Source organism: Grammomys surdaster, unplaced genomic scaffold, assembly GCF_004785775.1.
Source record: "Grammomys surdaster isolate TR1022 unplaced genomic scaffold, NIH_TR_1.0 184, whole genome shotgun sequence".
Lineage (NCBI taxonomy): Eukaryota > Metazoa > Chordata > Mammalia > Rodentia > Muridae > Grammomys > Grammomys surdaster.
The window spans coordinates 3,681,754-3,708,580 of NW_021604629.1; the positions used below are offsets into that span (position 1 = coordinate 3,681,754).

The following is a 26,827-nucleotide window of genomic DNA, read 5'->3' on the forward strand; positions in this document are numbered from 1 at the left end:
TATTCGCCTGAAGTAATTGTCATCTCCGAGGCTTACTACCTCAGTCTGCCAACCTAGGCCTCGTCCTGGAAGCTTCTAGCCTCTGTACAATCTAATCTAGGCCTAGAATGCTTTCAGCCTCTGAGACTTACTGGTGAATAAGCTCACCCTTTCTTGTTCTTTCTGAACTCTGGCTGGCTGGTTCAACTTGTGTTCTGGCTCAAACTCCTCTACAAACTGACTGAATCTAACTTCTCTCAGCTTCTCCTGAATCACTCCGCATGGCCTCACATTAACTCTAGCAGTCTGTTCTAATCTTCTGGCTCCTTCTCATTTTCTGGCTCATTCTGTTTTCACCTGTGTCTAGCTTGTTCTCTCTCTGCAATCTGTCTCTATATAACTGTCCCAGTAAAGCTGCCTCCTCCTTTCTTTCTGCACTGCTTTGAAGTAGACTCTCTTTCCTGTCTCTTCTCATAAAAGCTGGGTGTGTCTTATTCTGCCAAATTTTCTCTGATTTGTCACTTTGTCTGCCACTCAATTAGACATCATTTTCAAACGTGGGACCGTCCTCCTACAAACTAATTTTACCTTCATTGTTTGGGATTAAAGGAATGTACTATGGGTGTGTCTCTATCCAGCCAGAGGGATTAAAGGTGTGTGCTAAGGGCTGAGCCACACCACAATTAGAAACAGAATTTTCCAGTAAATAACAGTTTCAGGGTTAACAGTGAGATCAAATATTCTGCAATGCAAGTTACTGTTGTTCATGTACAGAATCATATATCTAATTTATGCAAGGATAGCATAAGTCAATAATAGCTCAACACTTTTATCAAAGATTGACAGAAGTTTATTCAGTTTTTAAAATGAGCCTTAATATTTGTAAGTTAAATTTACTTTGTAGGTACAGGCACTAACAAATAAAAGTTACTATTAAGTATAAAAAAACGTTAAAGAATAAGAAAGCAGTGGGGTTGTGGAGATGGCTCTGTGGGAAAAAGTGCATGCCATGTAAACCTGATGATCTGAATTTGATCCCTAGAACCTAGATAAAAGCCTGATGTGGTAGCACACATTTACAATTACAGCATCATGACTGTGAATTGGAGACTGAGATAGAAATGGCAAGAAGGTCAAGGGCTAAAAGGCCTGGAGTATATGAGGCTGCAGTCACAAGAAGTGAAACCCTGTCTCCAAATCAGGATAGCAGAGAACTTAACTCCTGAAAAGTTGCCCTCTGACCTACACATGAGCACTGAGGCATACACATGCAGCATGTTAAATAGTCCTAAAATATTAACTAGTCTCTAAAGTTCTGAAATGCTATGACAAGACTCAGCCAAGAAGTCACATAGAAAGGTCTTGAGTGCTGACTTCTGTTTACCTATAGAGTGGCACCTCCACCTGCCATTGTACTGACACTTCAACACAGAACTTTGTGTTGCTCCCCTCCCTCTACCCCCCCATACACACACACAATCTATTTACTAAATAGTGAAATCAGGTTGTCTCTCCCTTACTGCTAGAAAAGAATACCAGACTTATCACATATTTATTTGTACCCTTAATCTATAAAATATAAAAAGTATCCTTTCTTGGTCCTAGCAAACTCTCTACCTCAATCCACAATCTCTTTTGCCTACCATATTACGTGTTGTTCTAGAAACTTGTGAAGGTTTCATCATTCACACTGCAAAAAAAGCAGCCATCTATACATCTATATTTTCATGTGAACAAAGGCAAAAATTCAGAGAAAATTTGATCAAGACTCCCAAATTTCCCCTTTCAGTCAACACTAAAAGGGATGCTGAAACAGTCTAAAACATTTGTAGTACAAATGCCTGGTTATTCAAATAGTAAGACCAATCATTGGCTTGTGGAGGCATGTGGGAGAGAAGACAAAAAAAACGCAAGGGGTACTCCAAGAAGTCACTTTCCCTGGATCTTTATATACCTTCCCCATTTTCAAAGCCAAAATTTAAACATCACCTTTCTACTCACTTACAAAAACATAGTCCTTTACATAGGGCAAGGATAAAAGTCATCATCACCTTAGCTACAGTAAGAAAACTTAACATTTCAGCCTGTTTTGCTCCTTATGGACACTTCTAAACCATGCTAGTGAGGAAAGAATTCAGGGACTAGAGAGATAACAGTGGTTAAGGAGCACTGGCTCCTTTTGCAAAGGATCTAAGTCCAATTCCCAGCATCCACAGTGATTCACAATTGTCTGTAACTCCAGTTCCATGAGTACCTGGAATGCATATGGTAGATATACATATAGGCAGGCAAAACACACATAAAATAAAAATAACTACTTTTCCTCTGAAAGAGGTACTAAGATATATGAAACAAACAGCAATTATAAATAATGAAAACAACTATGTAGGGTAGGTGTGAACACACCTGTAATCCCACTACTCATCAAATGGATTCAGAGTTCAAGCTCACAAGCTACACAGGCTACAAATACAATAAGAAAACAAAGAACATCTGCCCAAACAATCATCGACTTTACTTAAGCACTACTGCTCTATGGAAGATATTGTCCTATGCATTTTAGATGCATTTTTCCTATTTCATCTCTATAATAGGACTATGATATTTGTATTTCTATTATCCCCATTTCACAGATGAAGAATCTGAGGTTAAATAATTAACTAGTCAAAAGTCATACCACACAGCTAGGCGTTGAGCCTAGGCTTATGTTCCAGAGCCTGTATTTTTGACTATCACATCATTTAAAGAATGGTATGTGTGTGTATCTGAGTTTATCTTTTTGAGACAGAGTCTTACTCTGAAGACCTGGCTATGTTAGAACTGTCCATGTAAATCAGTTTGGCCTCAGACTCACAGTGATTCACCTGCCTCTCCTTCATGAGTATTAAACCAGTGTGATGATTTGAATATGCATGGCCCATGGAAAGTAGCACTATTGGGAGGTGTGGCCTTGTTAGATTAGGTGTGGCACTGTGAGGGAGGGCTTTGAGGCTTAAGCTCTGCCCAGTATGGATGAAAGTTCCCCTCCAGGCTGACTTTCTATCAAGACATAAAACTCTCAGCTCCTTCTCCAGCACAATGTTTGCCTGGATGCTGACATGTTTAATGGACTGAACTGAAACTGTAAGCCAGCCCCAACTAAATGTTGTCCTTTATCAAAGTTATCTTGCTCATGGTGTCTCTTCACAGCAGTAAAACCCTAACTAAGACAAACAGTAAGGTGGAAAGCTGAAAAGCAAAGGTACTTTTCTGGTTGATGCAAAAGTTACTGGGCTAAGGTTTTTCTAAAAGAATCAGAGGGCCTGGAGAGAAAATTCAGCAGTTAACAGCACACGTTGGTCTTAGCAACCACATGGTAAATCACAACTATCGATAACTCCAGTTTCAAGGGATCTTGTACCTTCTTCTGACTTTTGTGGTACCCATACATATATGCAGGCAAAACTCATTCAACAAAACAAATAAAAATCTTTAAAAAACCCAACGTTTTTAAAGAATCAGAGAATTTCTGCTTTTGGACAAAAATCTGTAATGCTACCAAACACTTTGAATGGGGGAAAAGAACAGTATAGCAGATACTTTATAATTCATGTAATAAATTATTCCTAACAACAGAATGAAATAAAAAAAATTTTTTTTTTTTTTTTTTTTTTTTTTGGTTTTTCGAGACAGGGTTTCTCTGTGTAGCCCTGGCTGTCCTGGAACTCACTCTGTAGACCAGGCTGGCCTCGAACTCAGAAATCCGCCTGCCTTTGCCTCCCAAGTGCTGGGATTAAAGGCATGTGCCACCACTGCCCGGCAAAATAAAATTATTAAATAGGAAAAATGTTATAGTAAAAGCTAAAATTTAGCAATTAAAAAAAAAAGACATCAGGATAAAGGCACCAACTTACCAATTCAATCCCCTGTGGGAAAGGCGTGTCATCCCAGTCCTGCTGTGGGAATCTCTGAATTATTTTCCCCAGACCTTCTCCTGGCCCTGTTGAAAAAGATCAAAATGAATCACTTATTAGATACTATAAAACCTGAATGAATACTTATCATACTACTTCTTTTTCCAAAAGATTTGAGTAAGTTGACAGAGTAAACATGTCTTAAGTTTTAAGAAACATAGATGTGTGCTTCTAAATGTAATACTTGAAATAGCAGACAACCCTTACCCCAGCATGGACTGTCAGAGAACCACTGACAGGGGACAAGCTAGGCACTTACCATATCATGGCAACCACCTGTGACACAATAAAAGTAATTTTAAATGACAAATAAAAAGGTACTGTTAGCACAAAATTTCAAGTATTGGTTAGCAGCACTGTCACATGTTCATTTTTTAGTCTAGCCTGAAACCTTACCACAGTCTAGGCAGAGTTTCTCAGTATAGTACTAGTGACATCTTGGGCGGGGTGATCTGGTGTGTTAGGTGAGAAGACTGCTACCTGGAGCACTGTGGTATGTTTAGCAGCACCCTCAGCTCCATCTCCCTGGAACACAACTCTTACCACCTCCCCAAGGAGCAAGGAAGTTTTTACGACCAAGAATGGAATGAGGCATTACCAAATACCTCAAGGTTAAAAACCACAATCTATACGTCAGTTGTGATAAAATTAGCCTGTGACATCAAAGAAAGGATCCGTTTAAAATTGAACTTTAAGGATATGCTCTATAAGACAATTGGAGATTAAAATACATGTTAGATCTAAGTTGATTTTTATACCCTCTCCCTGAAGTCCTGAGTGACTGAACCTGGTTGCCTCCCACATGCCAAATACTATCCCACTGATCCATATCCCTAAACCCTGCTTTTCAATCCCGGCATTGCAATAATTAGCTGGTTAATTCATACTAAGTTGTTTTAATTATGAACAATTTGAAAGAGGAAAGTTCCTCCTTGGTAGAGTGTGACTTTCAAAACATCTCCAAAAGCAACATATTATTTACTGATTTCATAATATACAGGGTTTCAATGACATGATGGCTTAGTTTGAAATGCTGACATAGTTATTAATGAACATGAAAATGTGAACTATGAGTGTTAAGACTTGTTATTATTTGAAGACAAAAATTTGGTTAGAAAATACAAAATCAAAATGGGGAAATCTTTTATTATAAGCAAAATATACAAAGAAGCCAAGTAAGTAGCAACTGCCTTTATTACAGCATTTCAGAAACTGAAACAGGAAGAGTACAAATTCAAGGCTAACCAGAACTGCACAAAGAACCTTGCAGCCCCTAAAAGAAAGAGCTAAAATGACTTGCTTTCCAAATATCAAATGCATAAATTGCTGTCATTAATGACATTTGAGGAACTTAAGAATTCACCTATAAAAAGTAAACAAATACTTTCTGATTTCTGTTTGATTTTTGTGAGTTATTCTGAATGTTTAAACTTACTAACCAAGTTTATATTTAAAGTGTGATAATCATCATATGGGTAGTATTGATTGTATTGAAAATGCTGACATGACTTTTTTTTATAGAGAAGGGAAGATTGATGGACAGATTTTATATCCACAAGAGAAGTAGGTCATGTCAAAGTAACTGCAGAAGTTACTCCTACTTTGACTACCTATTAAGTGAGTCAGGATGAAAAGACAGAGAAAGGGAAAAATTCCTCAAGAGAAGACTAACCACTCCTACAGTGAAGCAGTGCTTAGCAAATACTGTACCCAGACAAAATGGAAAAGGGAGGAAGTTGTTATTTATCCAGGCCTCTGTGCTTTCCTTTCCAGATCTTACTCTCCTACCCTAACAAAAAGTGCAAAACTACAATGACAAGAAGGAGTCTATGTATCTTTTAAAAGAACTTGGGGAAAAGAAGCTTAAAAAGGCAACAGAGTGTTTGAAATGGCCTTCTATGAAAAGACTATGAATGAATACTAGACAAACTATCCAAACAAATTTAGAAAAAGTAACACAATACAGCCTTAGTCAGACTGTTTTCTTTCTCTTATGTTTGGTAAGCCTCTTTCCTGGTAGAGCTGTGAGGATATGTAGGCCAGCCACAAAGATTACCAAGTATTATAAGATAAGCCAAACAGTCCTCAACTCTTGGCAAAGTAGCCATTCTAGCTTTAAGAGATGACCTTTAAGGTGCCAAACACACTACTAAATACTAAAGTGCTAATGGCTATGAGGAAGATGAACATGTTTAAAGAACTTAGCAATAAATAGGAGTTAACCGGATTGAGAAATACTCTTCTCTCTCCCTCCCTCCTTCCCTCAGTCCCCTCTTTCCATGTATATGTATACATATACGTGTGTGTGTGTGTGTGTGTGTGTGTGTGTGTGTATGGCTATCGCTAACCAAAGAGCATATAAGGGCTGGACCTAGGCCCCCACACATATGTAGCAAATGTGCAGCTTGGTCTTCATGTGGGTCCCCCAGTAAATGGAGCAGCAGCTTACTCTGACTCTATTGCCTGTCTCTGGATCCTGTTTCCCTAACAGGGCTTCTGTGTCTGGCCTCAGTGGGAGGAGATATGCCTTGTCCTGCAGTGATGTGATGTGCCACAATGGGCTGGTTCTCAGAGGTAATGAGAAGGAGTGACAGGGCAGAAGCTCTGTGAAAGGGGGCTGGGAAGGGGCGGGGGTTGCAATCAGGATGTAAAGCAAATAAATAAATTAATGGAAAAAGAAAAACTATATTTGTTATTCATTGATTTTACCAGATTGTATAATGAGTGCTTTCTATATGCTTAGAATGTATATGTATTCTGCTTGATTACAAAACCTTAAATTGAGAAACACTATTCTAATAAAAATTCACTAAATTATCTTCTTCTGTGACATAGTTATCTAAACAATTAAATCAGTGGCTATCTACAGAATACCTATAATGTCCATCTTTCCACATCTATGAAGGGCAGTAGTTATGTTCAGTAACACAGTTTATACTATTCATCTCTCATCCTGAGTAATAACTAACATGTTATTATGGTTACTGTTTCTTGTCTGTCTTACTTTATGAAAATGAGATCAATAATTTGAGCAGCTTTGCTCAGATACTACTCATATTTTCTTTAAGGTATTAGGTACTTAGTAAGATATTTGTTGAATAAATTAATAGGATTACCTATAAAGTGTCAAGAAATTTATTACTAGAATTACCTGGATTTAAAAGATAGCTTACATAATCAAATTCCTATTCTAGAAAATTTTAAACAGAAGAAAACACCTTAAAGAAAATGTATAGTTAAAAGGATGTATAAAAGGGAATGGAGGAACAGGAAGAGTTGGTGGGAACAAAAGGAGTGGAAATTTTATAAACATGGTTTTCATGTACAATTTAAAAAAATTTTTTTAAAAAGATTTGGGCTAGGTGTATCATACATTTAATCCTTGTTAGAGGCAGAGGTGGACAGATTTTTGTAAATTCAAAACTAGCCTAGTCTATACTGCAAATTCCAGGCTAGCCAGGGCTACACAGCAAGCCCTTGTTTTGCTGTTGTTCTGTTTAAATAAATAGAAAGAAAGAAAAAAGGAGGGAAGAAAAGAAAATGAACTGTTCAATAAAGCTCATAGATGAGTTGGTGTTATAATTCAGAAGAGTGCTTGCTTAATATGTACAAGTAAGTCCTTGGCTTCAATCTCTAGCACTAAAGAAAAGAAAAAAAACAAGACCTCAGGCAATCACAGGAGTTTACATGTGAAAGTAAAGGCATAGAACAGAAGGACTATTATTTCACATAGAGATTTGTTAAGGGAGCAAAACAGACACGTAGGAAGAAAACAAATGTCATCAGACAGAGACTGCATAGCTCTTCAGGCTCTATCTCCTCCACTAACTTCTGGAAGCACCAAGGCAACTTACACAAACAGCTAAGCTATACTTTAAACACATCTCCATTTCTTATCACAGTATGGGTCTGTATTTTTGTCACTGGAGTACAAACTAACCCATACAATAAGAGGCACCTTGCTAGATCAGCCTCTCTCAAACTGTAATCTGGAAACAATTATATAAAACAATGATCTCTTCAAAAAAAATCTTTAAAAGGAAGGTTAGCAATACATGATACCTTTGTTCAAATAGTTGATATAGAGAAAATACACTGGGGAAGACTCAAGGCTAAAGTATATATTTTTGAGTTAATTGTTACCTTTATTGCATTGAATCTTCCAGTTTCTCATAGACTGAGTAACTGGTGGATTCTCAGACTTTCTGGTGTGAGACAGTGATGGTTAGACTACTCTAACTGTATAGTATAGGCATCTAATATTCTTTTAAATATATATCCAATTGGTTCTGTTCCTCTACAGAACCCCAACTAATACACAGCTTTTATGTAAACGTGTAAGCAGGATCTGAGTATGTTGCACACACCAATAAGATGCATCTCATGAAGAAGTGCAGAGTATGGAAGGTAAAGTACTGCCCTGTTCTTCATAAAGCTAATAAAATATTGAGGAAAAAAAGATACTGAAAAGAAGAAACCACAAAGACAGTAATGGTATTTAGAAACTGACAATCATGATTTTCAATCATAATTGGTTGTCAATCATAAGTGAGTCAAACATATTGAGTCCTCAAAAAAAAAAAGGGAGGTAAAAATGCAGAGACAGGGCTGGTGAGATGGCTCAGCAGTTAAGAGCACTGACTGTTCTTCTAGAGGTCATGAGTTCAAATCCCAGCAATCACATGGTGGCTCACAACCATCTGCAATGAGACCTGATGCCCTCATATGGGTGTCTGGAGACAGCTAGTGTACTTACATATAATAAATAAATAAATAATCTAAAAAAATGCAGAGACAACCAAGATAATGGATCAAGTAAATACTTTAAAAAGGAAGAGGAGCTTTTACTGAAACCCTAAGTGATGATAAACAACAAAAGTCACCAACAGGTGCTAACAGACTGTTTACAGAGGCTACCAAGCTAAATCTTAGCCCAGCTACTCCATATGACTAGAGAGCTAGTATCTTCATCAAATTACAGAAGCCAAACACTGCCATTTGATATTTCGATGGAGCCACTAAAATCAATTCCCAATTCAGCCCAGCTACACATACCTGGCCACTGGGAAGAAGAAACCCATGTTCTTCACTTTGATTATGAACTAGGTTAAAGGTGTGATACCAGTACAAAGCTGAAATAATTTCAACTGCATGCTGACCATGAAAATAGTGTGAATGAAAACATGAAGTGAGAGATTAAAGAAACAGAACTAAAAACGAGCATTAAAAAGCTCAAGGGCAGGAAGCAGCAGATGATGATCAGGAGTTCAGTATGGCTCTTTTCCAGGTGGCCTTCCTGATGGGAAAGCCTGGTAATTTTCTTGGAGGAATGCCTGGAACGGGAGAGAGCATGCTTACAGTGGCAAGAATGCCTGGACTCAATGAAATTCTTAGTGATCCAGGGGTTTTTGCAAGCATGGATTCAGAAGTTATGGTAGCTGTCTTGGCTCCATTTGTGTTGCTGTGATAAAACAGCCTGACAAAAGCTGTTTTGGGAAGAACATTTTTCTTTTAGCTCACAGTTCCAGATTACAATCCATCATAACAGAGAAATGGGCTTCAGGGAGTTGGTCATATTACATCCATCCTCGGGAACAGAAAGCAGTGAATGCATATATGCTTGTGGTCAGCTCACTTTTTTCAGCCCTTATACAGTTCAGGATCCACTGCCTTGGGAATGGTACTACCAACAGTGGGTGGGTTTTCCCATCAAGATAGCTGACATGCCTAAAGGCCAACCTGACACAGACAATCCCTCACTGAGACTTTCTTCGGGTCAGCAGGGTTGGCAGCAAGCGCCTTTACCTGATGAGCCATCTTGTTAGTCTGCATTTATACTTTTTATTTCAATAAAACTACTAAGACTAATTTTAATGCATGTCTGCATGACCAATAAGAGTTCAATGTTGGGGCTGGAGAGTTGGCTCAGAGGTTAAGAGCACAGACTGCTCTTCAAGAGGTCATGAGTTCAATTCCCAGCAACCACATGGTGGCTCACAACCATCTATAATGAAATCTGGTGCCGTCTTCTGGCCTGCAGGTGTACAAACAGGCAGAACACTGTATACATAATAAATAAATAAATCTTTAAAAAAAAAAAAAAAAAAGAGTTCAATGTTCTTGGTTGACTGTGATGGTTGAATGAGAATGACCTCCAAGGGCTCATATATTGGAATGCTTGGCCTAAAGAACACTGATATCTTTTATTCTCCTGAATTAATTGTCTCTGAGGCTCACTGGCTCCATCTGCTAACCTAGGCCTAGTCTTGGAGCTTCTAGCCTCCATACAATCTTATCTAGGCCCAGAACATTTTCGGCCTCTGAAACTTACTGCTGAATAAACTCACCTTTTCTTGTTGTTTCTGAACTCTGGCTGGCTCAATCAATTCAGCTGTTCTGGCTCAAATTCCTCTCCAAACTGACTGATTTAATCTAGCTTCTCTCTCTCTCTCTCTCTCTCTCTCTCTCAGCCTCTCCTAAATTGCCCTGCTTGGACTATTACTAACTTTAGCAATATGGTCTAATCTTCTGGCTCCTATTCATTCTCTGGCTTGTTCTGTCTTCACCTATGTCTAGCTCGTTCTCTCTTCAACCTGTCTCTGTAAAACTCTCCCAGTAAAACTAGCACCCCTCCTCCTCTTCTCTCCTTCCTCTCCCCTCCTCCTCTCCCCTCTCTGCACTGCCTGTTAAGTTTCCTCTCTCTTCTCATTAGAGTTAAGCATACCCTATCCTGTCAAATCTGTCTCTGATTCATCACTTTGTCTGCCACTCAATTAGGCATCACTTTCAAACATGGGTGCTTCCTTTTACAAACTAATTTTAACCTTTATCATTTGGGATTAAAGATGCGTACTAAAGGTGTGTCTGTATTCCAGCCAGAGGGATTAAAAGTGTGTGCTAAAGGCTGAGCCACACCACAACTAGAAACAAGTTTTTCTAGTAAATAAAACATTATGAACAATATTTCTCTATAAATTACATATAATTATACTTATGCTTTGTCATAACAGAGACATTATCACTTTTGGATGCTTTTGAGGTTGCTTGCTCTTTTTTTTTTTATGACAAATTCTCCTTACACTGTCCAGCTTAACTTTTCCAAGTTCACATCTCCTTTCTGCCTCAGCCAAGTGTAATCAAATATCCTGCAACACCCTCACTAGTATAGCTGCTGTGTGACCCAATCTGTGACACATAAAACTGCCTGACACAATCAACAGGAAAGGTAAATACAAAAAAAAAAAAAAAACTGTTATCAAAAGGTAGAGCTGTGGCTGGGATAAATGTGACCAGGTGGTTTTTAGACGTTTACACCTAGTCTGTGGAAGGGAATATGGAAGATTTTGAAACTTTACAAAAGCCCATGGATGCTGAGAAGAGTTTAACTGGCCATTTACATTGGAGTTCTCAAGTCCAGAAGGTCAAGTCAAATGCTGACAGTGAAAGCCCAAGTCACTGGCTTAGGGAAGGGAAAATTACTCTATTGGTAACTGGAAGAATGCTTGTCTGACATGCATATACCCCTGATTTCAATCCCTAGCACCAAATAAACTGAGAATGATACTTTATACCTGTTATACCAGCATCTGAAAGACAGCAGCAAGAGGATCAGTAGTTCAAGGTCATCGCTCAACAACGTAGTGACTGTGACCTACTCTTAGTTACATAAAATCCTGTCTCAAAAAAAAACAAAAACCAGAAAAGTAAAGAAAAAAATAAGTATATACTTAATAGCTAGATCATGATTTCTAAACATTTCTCTCCAATAAAAGCTAAGACTTGAAGAAATAGATGATTCCAGAACTAAGTCCAAGTATCTGAGAATCTTATAGTGTCAAATACTAAAGCATTACTTTTAAAAAGTTGGGGTAAGGACATATGACATATGGAAGCCAGCACAGTGGTGGGTGCCTATACTCAAATACACAGAAGGCAAAGGCAGAAAGAAAATTTGAGACTGTCAAAGTTAAGCTGAACAATGTAGGGAGAATTTGTCTTTAAAAAAGAAACAGCAAGGAACCTCAAAGAACATCTAAAAACTCTAAGTAATAAGTGATAATATTTCTGGTGTGACAAAGCACAAACATAAATATATTGTAAGTCCTTAACCTAAATCATTGAGTAATTAGATGAACAAATATGGACAAAGAGAGCATAAATGTTCTGCATAGAATTTATATATATATTTTTTTCTCTTCAGGAGATGAACCTTAATTTTAATGTTCCTACCTTGAGAAAGGGCTGGATTTAAAGACTTGTTTCCAAATAATAACCCCTAACAGGAGGAAAATGGCAGCAACAGCTGAGAAACTTTACACATACTAATCTTAACCAAGTGAAAAAGATCAACCTCATCAATGATGTCACTGGCTCTGTGTAGGCTCTGAGGCAATGAAAAGCAAATGAAGCATCTGATAATAAGCCCCCCAAAATCATAACCCTGACCTTATCACCAGAAAATATCAAACAAATTAAATTGAGGAATATTCTTTAAAATGCTTAACTAACTGCTGAAGAGATGGCTCCCTGGGTAAAGTCCTTGCTGTGTAAACATAACAACCTGAGTACAATCCCCAGTGCCCGCCCACCGAAAGCATGTTGCTGCTCCTATAACCACAAAACTGGGGAAACTGAGATGGGAGGATCCCTGAGGCTTGCTGGCCAGCCGGTCTAGCATATTATTAAGTTCCAGATTCATTAAAAGATCCTGTCTCAAAAGAAAAGGTGGAAAGTAACTTAAGAACACTCCTGATGTGGAACTCTAGCCTCCACATGTACCCCAACGCCTATGCACATACCAACTGTAGTGGTCTGAGTAAGAATAACCCCCAGAGGCTCATATATTTCAATGTTTAGTCACCAGGGAGTGGCACTACTTGAAAAGATTAGAAGGATTGGGAGGTGTGGCCTTGTTGGAGGAAAAGCATAGGTGGGAGTGGGCTTGGAGGTTTCAAAAGTCTACGACAGGTCTAGTCTCACTTTCTCTGCTTATGAATCAGGATGTAATAGCTCTCAGCCACTGCTCCAGTGCCGGCCTGCATGTCACCATGTTCCCTGCCATGATAATAATGAACTATAAACCTCTGAAACTGTAAGCAAGGCCCCAACTAAATGCTTTCTTTTTTAAGTGCTACCTTGATCATGGTGGCTCTTCACAGCAATAAAATAGTGACCAAGACACCAACACACACACACACATACACACACACACATACATAACCAGTGCATACTCCTTAGAACTGCAAAACAAAGCACATACTAATACTGTCACACTCATAGGTCAATGGACACTAAAAGGCATAAAGATAACTTAAAATCTAGTCTTGTATCCTAAAAGATGTTAAAAATCTAAATGCAATATATAATTAATACCATTCCTAATTACCAACTAAACTTAATTTATCAATTTTGACAAGATTAAGATGATAATTTTAATAGCTGTCCAAAAACGTGAAAATTCTGTTTACATCTTTTCTTTGTATCCAAATTGTTCAAAATTAAAATATTTTAAAAAATCAAAGCAAAACAGAAAACCAGAATGACTTTTGTGTTCCTTCTTAAGAATAAAGCAGCAGGCCTCTAATTCCAGCACTCAGGATGCTAAAGCAGACAGATTTCTGTGAGTTGAGGCCAGTCTGGTCTATATATCATGCTCCAGGACAGCCAAGGCTACACAGTGAGATCCTGTCTCAAACAAAACAAAATCAATATTCAAAGATGTCCATTAGTGTTTGTGGTAATTTGAATGAGAATTGTCTTCCATAGTCTCATGTATCTAAACACTTGATTTAAGAAGGTTATATAATCTTTTAAGGAGGAAGAACATTGCTGGAGGAAGTGAGCTAGCTTTGAAACCTGGACCCACTTCTTATTCTCTCTGCTTCCTGTGTCAGGTAAAATGTCATCAGGCAGCCTGCTCCTATTGCTATGCTGTTGCCAAAATGAGGGGCACAATCCCTATGAAGCCACAAGCTCAAATAAACTTTCTTCCTTCAAGCTGCTTTTATCAAAGTTTTATCAAAGCAACAAAAAATAACTAATGCAGTATTTCATTGTGTTTTCCAGGGATGGGTGATACAGCAAGAACCTGATACTTTACAGATTTAAGTGTATATTCTACCACTTACTACACACACACGCGCACACACACACACACAAACACAAACATATCAGCATTTAAGTGTTTTATATTTGGTAAATGATGTTTCGTAAAATTATACTTTCATTAGGCAATTTTTTTTAATGGAGCCCTCCTTAGTAACAGTGAAGAAGCAAAACAAAGAAAAAAAAGGTTAGGAGTGGTTGAGGTATTACTCCAAAAATTATGTTAACTATCAATTTTTAAAAGAAAACTTTATCAAATGTGTTTTCTAAATACTACTGAGCATATTCCTCCTGCTAGCTTTATTCACAATCACAAATGTACAATCTCACTGGACAACACCAGTAGCTTAGCGATCTCCTGGCTTCCCATTTCACTGCACTGCAACTCATGTTCAAGTTTCTAGAAGTGTGAAAGTTTCCCAAAATCAAAGTTCATCATGATAGTTCCCTAGATCAAAATCATTTCATGACTTTCACACCATCTAAGAATATTACAGCTATGTCTTTCACTTATTTGACAGTTTGGGATGGAATGTTGTTTGCTAATAAATCTGTTAAACCGATGATTTCACAAGTTGCCCAGGCTAGCCTAGAATTTATAATTCCCTCTCCTTTAACCTCTACAACATTTCCAGGCCTAACTATGTTTCACGTAGAAACTGAGAAGACAATTATTACTTAAGAAATTTTCTGGAAAAGCAAATTTGCTTACATATATCATAGATCCAAACCCAGTCATATGATTACAGTCAATTCCAAGGAAGTCTATCGGTTAACAGACAACTGTTGTGTTGGAGGGAGTAAAAAGCTTTGTGTCTAAAGATAAAAGAATAGATTATTAGAAGGCACTTGCCAATTTCTACCATAATCTTATCTTAAATTAGCAAATGTCAACACAGCATATAGAACTATCTGTTAGCCAAGTACAGAGTGAACTCTCCAGAAATAAGCCACGGGAGGTGGGGTGTGAGAGGGCTAGCAATGCAGACAGGCCTTCTTGCTTATTCAATGAAACATGTGCTCTCAAACCCTTGCATTTTGCTCAGTCTCGTATATATCATTTCTATGTGACGGCAGAAACTGTCAACTCTGTCCTGCATAGGTAGTTCCTATCACTCATATGCAGTATTTGAACTTTTGTTCTTTATTAGGTACAACATCAAGTTAATAATCCTTTTCAAAGAAATTATCTCCAAAATAAATAAGCTCAAAACTGCTACTCTCCTGTCAGAGCCTGCCATGTAGCAATCCAATGGCAGTTTTGTGGACTATTCCATAAAGCAGTTAAGGTTATATACTTTAATATGCTAACTCCAAAGCTAATAAAGCCAGCCAGTTACTATATCTGGACATTAGGAAATATAAATAAGATAAAGTAGCTTATACTTCAGGAATATAACTTATCATAATCCAAAACATTGTAACCTCAAAAAATTCACTAAGGTGTAATATTCTTACTTTTTTTATGGAATGTATGTCCTACTATCAGCTGTGTCTTTAGAAAAGCTCTAGATGCTTATTAGTTTTCTGTCAGAAAGTCTTACGCATCAACATGATCTCATTCTATAGGGAACCACTGTAATATGGTAGAGGATGGTGAACAAACAAAATTCCTATCAACTAAATTATGGCAAAGAACCAAAAAGCTACCCTGGCCATGGAAACAATATAGTGTTGATGTAATACACTCTATTTCTGAGACTCTGTTAGTTAATATGCTTGATCCGATTACCAGGTACCAGAATCTATTTCTAGCAAAGAGGTTCTATATGGAACTAGCAACAGGAGTGGTACAAGTTTAAAAGTCTCTACAAAAATGTACTGTCTATATTAGCAAAGCAAAAGTTAAATGAAATTTAAACCTTTCAAATCTTCAATACAGGATTAATTTCTGTGATTCAGGATATTAAATAGCTTTGGTAAAAAGAAACACCAGAGTGTTACACTTTACTCTTCAGACCACAGTGATCCTTAATCCATAAGCATAGAAGACAACGGAGAGATTCTTTCAGCTTTTGAATGTATTTACTCCAAGTATGCACTAAGAATTTTTTTAATTTACATAAAGAATTTATGAATCTACTAGGCTACTGAGAAAAGCCAAGGCCAAGCTATAGTATGTATCTGACTGACTACTGCAAGCTCTCAGCACACTGTTGGAATACATTGATCCTGAGTCACTAGGAAATAGGATTAGTTTCAATTCTAATAATCTTTGAGATGTTTAAGTATTTTTCCTTTCCCTGATACAGTTATTCTTGTGTATGACCAAAAGTCCCTTTGTTCACAGAAAGAGATAAAGAAAATTGATTTATTTAGTTGTAATATCTTAACAGTCTCTCCTTAAAATAAAATACTTTGTCTCTTTTCTTCAGGGAGTTCTAGATCTGTGAAGTAATAACAAGATGCAAGGCTGGGTAATTCCATCACAGTAACAAAAAACCTATAGTCCTCAAACTCGAGGTGTTCTGGTTTTATTTGTATTCTGTATCCAACCAAGTAAGCCATTAGTGAGCGTCCCTTCCATGTCAGTTCTCAGAACTCTGACCATTTGTGCACCACGTAACTATTCCTGCCTTGCTTATATTAGTTAAGGTCTGTTACTTACCTCTACTCATTCAGGATTCCATTGAATTCAGGTGGCCAATTTAGTAGCAGAATTTTTCACACTCACCTCAAGGCCAGAGAAGGCAAACCCAACAGCACTTTTTAAGGATGACAGTGGTACCATCACAACTGTACCTTCTAAAAGTAGCAGAGAACGTTTGTGGTAGATGATAGAATGACACTAAGCATCATTCAGTATAAGTAAATATGCCTCCATGGCCAGAATCTAGGGAAGCCAGACTCATATAACAATTCTAGCCCACGACATTCCTAACCTGCTAAGTCTTCTATTTCAGTATTTGCTCTGTTTCCTTACATGTTCTAAGACAGGATCTCATGCATTCCAAACTAACCTTCAACTCAGTATGTTGCCTAGGATAAACTTGAATTTATAATCCTCCTATACCTCCAAAGTGCTGAGATTGCATAAATGTGCCTCTATGCATGGCTTATGTGGTGCTGGGAATCAAATCCCGGGCATCAGCCATGCTAGATAAGCATTCTATCTATTCAACTCCCCATTTGTTTCTTGAGACAACAATCATGCTATGTAACCTAGGCTAGCCACAAACATGTGATCCTTCTGTCTTAGTTTCCTGTATGTTGAGATTATTGGCATGTACCACCACACCCAGTTGATATCTCAATTTTTTTCAGTGTAGATCAAGAATGAAATTAGTTGTCTGTCAATCAAACAAGCAGACAATTAGAAACAGTTCCAACTGTTTGAATAAGTACCAAATCTGAAACTCTTTAGGGTAACCTGTGTTAATAAATTCAGCCCACTAAAATCAGATTCCTCCTTTTATATATACTTCATGAGGGAATCTGCTAATATAAATTAGTAAAATTATTCTGTAATTCTTTCAATACATAAAACTTGCCTCCCATCAATGAGACTGACTTTAGCTGTTCTGAAGGCCATTAAGTGGAATGACAATGAAATGGCTGTGATTTTAACAAGCAAGGCTAGGCCAAATGTAATGGGAGACACCTATAATTTCAGTACTTGGCAAGCTGAAACAAGAGAATCACAAGTTCAAAACCAGGCTGAGCTACACAGTGAGTCTGAGGCCAAGTTGGGCTGTATACGTATCAATACTGTATCTTGAAGGGGGGAAAAGTGAGGCCACTATACCACCTTTAGGCAAAGGAAACACACTCTTTCAGTTATGGAAGACAGGATGTTGCTTCTGCTGGTCCTCTGACACAACTTAGTGTCACCTGGAAGGAGGGAACCTCAATTAAAGAACTGTCTTGATCAGACCAGTCTGTGGCAGAGTCTATGAGAGATTGTCTTGATTTATTTTATTTTTTTAATTAATTTTTATTGGATATTTTATTTACATTTCAGATGTTATCCCCTTTCCCCATTTCCCCCCCACACACCCAGAAACCCCCTATCCTATCCCCACTCCTCCTGCTTCTGTAAGGATGTGCCCCCACCCACCCACTCCCACCTACCTCCCCACCCTCGAATTTCCCCACACTGGGACATCCAGCCTTCACAGGACCAAAGACCTCCTCTCCCACTTATGCCTGACAAGGCCATCCTCCCCAGCCATGGGTTCCTCCTTACATGCTCCCAGGCTGGTGTTTTAAAACCTGGGAGCTCTGGTTGGTTGGTTGGTATTGTTGCTATCCTCGTGGGGCTGTTATGATTGATGTGAGAGAGACTAGTCCACTATGAGAGGTATCATTCCTATGCAGGTAGATCTGGAAAAAAAAAACTAGCTAAGCAGAAGTCAACAAGTAAGCCATTAAGCAGCCATTCTTCATGGTTCCCATCCCAACTTCCCTCAGTGAGGAACTATTACTGGGAAGTGTAAACTGAAATAAACCTTTCCTCTCCTAAGTGGCTTTTGGCCATGGCATTTGTCATAGTAACAGAATCAAGTAAGAACAGCAGGCAAATGGTAATAAAGAAAAGTTACAGATTCAGAATACCTAAAGTTAGCCAGGTGTAGTATCCGCCTATAACTTTAGCACTTGCAAGGTGGAGGCAGGAAGTAGGAAGTGTCAAGAATTCAAGCCCAACATTGGTTATATATAGTGAGCTTGAGGATAGCTTAGGCTACTATAAGACACTGTCTCAAAAGAAATCTAAAATCATCCAAATATTTCCAGTTCCTAGCAATCCAATTCTTAACTATTTCAGTGACCCACTTATGAATCTAAAAAGTTTGACAAATTTCTGAACTCATTCTATATTATAGTTGAATAACTTCAGTCTGACTCTGAACCTGATAGTTACAAGACTTATATAATATAAAAGAAAGTTTTAGGGTAAAGACAGAATTCCTTAGTTCTCTAACCATAACCAGCTATGATTTAAAAACTGTGACCCTTTTAAAGAAACTGGTTTTCTTTAAACCAGAGTTTCTCAGACTCAGTACTACTGTAACCAGGGTCAGATAACTGCTGTGGAAAGGAGAGGAAACATTATTACTCAGCAACATCCTGGCCCTCTATACACTAGATTCAATTATACTCTCTCTCCCTTCCATGATGATAACCAAAAAAGTCACCAAAGATTTCTAAATATCTTACATAGAGAAAAATCACTTTTAAACTCTGATGTAGAGTTAAAAAACCGCAATCCTCACATAATCCTTATAATCCTGTATCTCCTAAAATACACCACTGTTTAGTCCACCAAAGCTTTGCTTTAGCCAGTATTTTATTTCAGGTGACCACAGATGAAAACTTAAGTAACATTTACCACTAAGAGCCAAAGGCGAATTACCAGTGACCCATCTGTAGCCCATAAATTAGTGTTGCTTAGGACCAGTTAAGAGTATTAACACAGAATCAGACCCTGTATAAGTAACCTAAGCAAAAATGAACTTATTACAAGAATCTTACATGCTCACAAATTCATTAGAAAAAGTGAAGAGGAGGGCCCCAGAGTGAGTAACTTCTGAGAAACATCTCCACAGAACCACTCGTCTCTGCCAGAATCATAAAAACTACCACCATCAATGCTGGAAGCTGCTGTGAACATATGACTGAAGACCATCACTCTCAGGACAGCACACACAAGCTGCTAACTCACAATCATTCCACTGTTCTTGGTCCACACTAACATGATCATCTGGCCTTCTGGAACCAGCAGCAACTATAAATGCATTCTATTTTTGAATTACAAACTTTCCTTACCATTTCTTGCATGAATTACAATGTCTCCCTATTATACATTTCTGGACTTCCCTGTCAACCTTTCCAAATTATTTTCCCTAAACACTACTATAATTTGTAATTATATTCCAGTTAACTAATTTCTCATCATATTCAAGATAGGCTTCCTAATAATGTAAACCTAATTATCTTCTATGCTTCAAAACTCTACATTCAAAACCCTGTTTACAACTCCCCCAAAACTGTCATTCGTTCATCTTTGACTATATAGTCAGTCCCTTTTACAACTTTCCTCTTTACCCATATCCTAGCTTCCCAACACCAAGTTAACTCTTAGAGACTGACAAGAGTCAATTCAAGTTAGAAATGTTTCTTATCACCTTGTGCCCTAAAGTCTAGGTTGTAACTTTCTTATGCTGCCATAATACCTTACTCGAAATTGACAAGGCAGGGAAAATTCAGTTATATTATCTCTAACACAATCTAGAAAGCTCTAAAACATGGGGACTTGTGGGGGAGGGCAGGGGAATAACAAATAAAATGTCTATTCCTTCTTTAACCTCATTGATTTTCAACTTTTAAAGACTAATTATGGGATATGGTGGTTCACACCTTTAGTCCCAGAACTCTGGAGGCAGAGGCGGGTGTTCAAATCACTGAGTTCGAGGCCAGTCTTGTCTACAAAGCAAATTCCAGGATAGTCAGAGCTACCTAGAGAAGCCTTGTCTTGAAAAACAAACAAAACAAACAAACAAACAAGGGCTGGAGAGATGGCTCAGCGGTTAAGAGCACTGACTGCTCTTCCAGAGGTCCTGAGTTCAAATCCCAGCAACCATATGGTGGCTCACAACCATCCATAATGAGATTGGATGCCCTATTCTGGTATGTCCGAAGACAGCGACAGTGTACTCATAAATAAAATAAATAAATAAATCTTTAAAAAAAAGACAGTAATTAAAATTTTTTCCTATTCTTCTATTTCCTTTAGAATAGAGTGATTGTTTTTCTAGTCATAGAATGCACTAGTCCTTAATACAGTGTCTAACCAGAGGTAACAGAGATAACAGTAGAAAAAAATTAGCTCAGGATAGAACATTTAAAGGGATTAAGAAGTAGAAAAGAGTATCAGATACATTATCACCCAGGAGGGTAGGGCAGGAAAAGAGCAAATTCAAGGTCATGTTAGCTATACACTAAGTTTGAGGTTATTTTTAGAGACTATAAGGCAAGAACAGGTCTTTAAAAGATATATGTTCAGTTCAGTTCCCAGCACTCATATTGGGCAGCTTACACCTATGTATGATTCTAGTCCCAGGGGCTCTGACCTGCTCCTTCTGGCATTCATAGGCACCTGTACTTATGTGGGTATGCACTCACATAATAAGTAAAATATATATACAAATATGTATATGCATTACCCTGTTAGAACTTCATGATTTCTTGCCTGATTTGGTTTTCTTGTGTTCCACTTACCTGTATTCTATACATTGCTACCATAATAGTAACATGCAAACTTGAATGCAAAACATAAGAAATAGAAAAATGGAACCAAAACACGACGCTGTCTAAAATTTTAAGATCCACTGGTAGGCCTAATTTAAGAGAGACTGAACTGCCAGGTGGTAGTGATGCACACCTTTAACCCCAGCATGGATCTCTTTGATTTCAAGGCCAGCCTGATCTACAGAACTAGTCCAAAGACAGTCAAAGCTACAAAATACAAAATAACAACAACAACAACAAACCCTGTTACTGAAAAACCAACAGCAACACCAAAAAGTCACTGTCCATAGTCAATAAGTAAATTGATGAAATTGTTAAATATGAAGAAGAGAGGAGGAAGTTTAAAAAAAGTCTCGGGGCAGACCTACACGAAATTGCTAAGAGAGTTTTAAATTGAAAGAAAATGATATCAGATAGAGAAACTTAGCTTCTCATGAAGACAGAAAATATGAAAAATGTCTGAGCACATAATCTTTAAGTCATTTACTTATTAAATGTTCAAGACAGACAGAGTCCTTTAGCAATGAATGCTTTTCATAATTTGAGTTTTATTCATTCATGCTATTATTTTAGGGGATGTCTTATCAGTGTTATTGTATATCCATTCCAGCTACAATCATTTTACCTCTAAAACTGCATTTTACAATCTTCATTATAAAACCAAAGCAAATAAAAACCAAGTTAGTAGATATACAGTGTTTATTGAATATTTTTATTTACTGAGTATAAAATCTAAGTATAATACAGACATCAATGATGTTTGCTTCCTTCCAATTATTTAATAATCAATCCCAGCTGTGTGGTTATGTGGCAGGGAGGGGTACCCACATGTAAATATACAGATATGTGCCTCCATGGGCCCACAAGCAGAAGCCAGAGGAAAACACAGGGTATCTTTTTCTAGTACCTTAGATAGAGTCTCTTGCTGAATCTGAAGCTTACCCTTTTGGCTAATCTGCCTGGAGCCCCCAGGATCCCCTCCCCACTTCCACCCCTCAATACTGGGTTATAGCATCGTCATGCCTAACTTTTGACTTGGGTGCTGAGGATTCAAACTCAGGTCAGTCCTCATGTTTGCACTGCAACACTCTTACCCACTGAGTTGTCTCCTCAACTACCTTAAAAACAAGGTCTCACCTGTAAGACAGGCTGTCCTCAAAACTATAATCCTTCCATATCAGCCTCTCTAAGTGGTGGAATTACAAAACTACACTTGGCAAGTCCTGACATTTCTTTCCTAACTATATCTGAAATCTATTGACTTTTGGTCTCTACTGTTCACACTAGATCAGTGGGTGTGCTGACCATACACCTCTCACCCACAGCACTTGGGAGCAGGCCCTGCACCTGGCCTGGGCAGCACAGCAGAGCTGGCTCTGGTAGATAGGACTCAAGGGTGAACTGCCCCAAGAGGTGTGAGCATGGGAGAGCCTGCCCTGCTACTCATCTAGTGAGGTGTTGTGGGCAGAGGTAATGTGTTCTCCCTACCTTGTCCCTTGCCACCTGCACATGGATCCAGGGTCAGGAGAGCAGGAGGGCTGGATCTGCCCCTCAGCAGCTGCAGTACTGATCTGGGCCCTGCACCTCACCTGGGCAGGTGGGGTGGCCTGGTGGGGGAGATAATTAGTAAGCCAGCCCCAAGGTGTGAACTCAGAAAAACCCTGCCACTTGCCTGTGCAGTGGGGTGAGCAGGGGAGGAGGGGTACACATGCCCCCTCCCACATGAGGCAGTTCAGAGAGCTGGCCCCAAGGAGCTGGAGAATTGGCAAGCACCTAGCAGGCTGCTACATTGGGTGAGCTAGCTGGGACAGCACTGGAGAGCTTGTCCTGGTAGTGCTAGTGTGGTAGAGCTCAGCTAACGCCAAGGCCTACATCCAGGGCTTTGAGTTGGCCCACTCCCAAATTTACCTCAACTATGAATTGCTAGTGTGTGTAAAAGAGCCAGCCCTGCAGATCCAAAGCTGCAGGATCTCCATGACACAGGAAACAACATGATACCTGAGAGGAATCCCAGTGAGGATCCAGTATTATGGTATAGCAAAAGCCAGATGCCTAGAACTAGAGCAATGAGTCATTGCAATAAACATTTGCAAGTAAAGATGTGTGAATGAAAGTGTATACAGTGTAACACACTGTGGCACACTACAACTTCCACAACAAGATGTTTTCTATGCTTTGTTTAGTTTGTTTTTATTGTTTTTTCATTTCCTTTTGATAGAGAGGTTGTAAGAACAGAGGGCAGATACAAAGGGATGAGGAAATGTTGGGACTGGAGTGCATGATGTAAAACTCACAAAGAATCAATAAAAAGTATAAATAAATAAATAAACAGACAGTCAGACAGACAAAAAAGAGAAAATAAAAATATTTCCTTATGCAAATCTATGTTACTAAGGATGAAAATGATGTTACTCAGAAAAAGAAAATGAAAAATTTAAACTCAAATTAAAAAAAACTAGTACCTAACACTCTTCCAAAAGAACCAAATCAATATATGTGTGTGTGTGTATATATATATATATATATATGTATATTGTTGTTGTTGTTTTTTATTTTTTTTGTTTTTCAAGACAGGGTTTCTCTGTATAGCCTTGGCTGTCCTGGAACTCACTCTGTAGATCAGGCTAGCCTCGAACTCAGAAATCCACCTGCCTCTGCCTCCCAAGTGCTGGGATTAAAAGCGTGTGCCACCACCGCCCGGCCAAAAATATATTTTAAGGCAAATCAGTCCAAGAATATTACCAAGGCTAGGGACACAGCTCAATGCAGAGTACTAGCTTAACACATTCAAGGCCCTGAATTCTATTCTTAGCACACAAGGAAAAAAAAAGAGAAAGAAAAATAACATTATCAACAATATATAATTTAAGTTACTAAAATAAAACATCTCCATTTCATAAAACCCCCAAATGGAACATGAAATTATGCTGTATTTGTTTATTAATAGATATCACATTTTGAAAACCCAATTTCCTATCAAAAAGGCAGTTAAGTAGTATAAATTTGTTCTTGAGAAGCTAGTAAACATCTAAATCCAAAACAAAAGTACTCTCTGTTCCTAAAGACTGGTCACAGAAGTTGTATTTGTGCTATTATAAATAGAAATTTATTTCCTAATAAGTATTCTATTTTTATTCTTTTATTATCTCTGTGGGAGTTCTAGATAACAATGACTTTACTATTGGGATAGAGAGAAAGAAAGGAGGGGGAGGTATAGGGTTCTTGCTTCAGAGGCTTGAAAGGTGGCTCAGCATTTGAGAGCGCCTGCTGCTCTTGCAGAGAACCTGAGTTTTGTTCCAGGTACTTCTGGGGGAAGGGGTTTACAACCAACATAACTCCAGCCAAGGGATCAGACACCCTCTTCTGGATTCTGCAGGTAGCCACACATATGTGGTATACATTCACAGAAATGCACACACATACACATTAAAAAAAAAAAACCCTCAGTAGTACATCCATTTATCATGAAAGTGAGTACACTGTGTGCAGATGATTTCTACCATCCCAAGGGAAACTATTATACGACTTGCAGAAACATTTCATCATTCTAGATAGAAACATTTATAGCAAAAATAAAATATGATACCACTTATTAAAGTTGGCAAATATCAAACTGAATAACACCATCTGCCAATTGCAACTTAACAGAGATCGGCAGAGCATGTGCTTTGTGTAGCATATGCAACAACACCCTGGAATCAAATTCCAGGACCACAGAAAAACAGCAGCAGCAACAAAACACTCATATATCCTGTTACTACAAACTTACTGGCAAAATTTAGTAATGTTTCATAATTTTTTGAATGCCTTTCAGACGAGGATTCTCAGGGCTGAAGAGAAACTTGGATGATTAAGAGCAGCCCCAGAATGACTGGGAAGACACACTTCATCTAGAAAACTCCAGTTGCACAGGATCAGAGGTGTTATCTTTAGTATAGAAAACATATGCTGAAAACATAAATAATCCACACAACTTCATATTTAATTTTATTTCTTTCTGTGTGAGCATGGGTGTGTACCTACCTGAATTTATGTGCACTGAGCAGGAGCCCTAAGAGGCCAAAAGAGGGTATCACATCCCTTGGAATTGCAGTTACAGTTGACTGTAAGCCAGCATGTAGGTGTTGGGAACTAAAAATAAGTCCTATGCAGAAACAGCAAGTGTTCTTAACTGCTGCAACATCCTAAGTTCAATTCCCAGCAAGCACATGGTGACTCACAATCCTCTGTAATGGGATCCGATGCCCTCTTCTGGCATGTCTGAAGACATCTATAGTGTATTCATATACATATAATAAATGAATAATTTTTTTAATGAATCACTTACAGATTTCTTTTTCATGAAAGAACTCAGGATTAACTGCAGGGAAGGAAAATTACTATTCAGCCTCAGCTTTTTGGCCAAAGCCAAAATCTTCCCAACCATCTCCCAACTAATGGACAAAGAACAGCTTTATTACACTGCTGTGGTAGTTTCTTCCTATGGATTTCACAGTCTTTCCTACACCATGTCAGGTTACCTAAGTCTCTCAGGTCTCATGTTGAGAAGACATGTCTTACCTTGCATTATTCAAAGAAAATCCAAACTCCTAACTCACCTCAGTGCTTTATTCTCCAAGGACCAATAATTCTAATATTTCTATATAAATATCTATTTTTCCAATTACATGTTGTTAGAGTCTTCCTTAGGTACTAATGAGAAAAAATTATTTAGCAAGTACTATATGATGACAATTAAAAAAAACATACAAAAAAAATTTTTTTACTCTTTTTAGATCTTCAATTTTACCCTTTATTTTGATGCTGTAAATACTCTAAAACCAGACATGTATATCTCCTCCCCACTTCCGACCCCCTAGCAGTCCACTAAATCAATGAGCAAATAAATAAATATAAATAAATAAGGGCAAATTTCTGAGTTAACAACATGCTAATTACCTTGATTCAAGGATCACATAAGTACATAGGTTATCAAAGCATCATATTGAACTAGGCATGGTGATTCACACCTTTAATTCCAGTTCTCAGAAGACAGAAGCAGGTGGGCCTCTGAGTTTGAGACCAGACTGGTCTGATCTACAGAGCCAGTTTCAGGACAGTCAGAGAGAAACCCTGTCTCAAAAAACAACAAAAGAAAACAACATATTTTACCCCATGAATATGTACAGTTACTATGTATCCATTTTCAAAATTCTTGGAAATCAAAGTTCCCTATCTTAAAATGACTTATCTTTATATTTTATTCAAATATCATCTGAAGGGAATCATCTTCTATCCCTCATTACATATGTAAAACAGAAGGAACCACCCTGCTGTGTTGGCTGGAGACAAAAGTAAAATATGTAGCTACAGGTTAGTGAAAGAAAGAATATGGTGGGATAATATCTCTTAGATATCTCAGCCTAGAACAAAAATATAATTTTCTCTTACTTCATCATCTAAAATTGGTCACAAGGAGCTCTACAGAAGTAGTTCTCTGTGTGGAAGGGGAAACAGGCCAACCCATCAGTTTAACTTTCTCTTGGCTCCTCTCTTGACCTCTC

At 38.1% G+C, this 26,827-nt stretch overlaps 1 protein-coding gene across 2 annotated transcripts in view; it reads right to left on the reverse strand.

Annotated features, from left to right (window-relative positions):
• Positions 1-26,827, reverse strand: part of Sbf2 (SET binding factor 2) — a 307,253-nt gene that overhangs the window by 255,098 nt on the left and 25,328 nt on the right. For both annotated transcript variants that reach the window (XM_028768018.1, XM_028768017.1), the window contains exon 2: positions 3,873-3,958. In XM_028768018.1, coding sequence (XP_028623851.1) covers positions 3,873-3,958 — 86 coding nt within the window. The remainder of the gene's footprint in view (positions 1-3,872; positions 3,959-26,827) is intronic.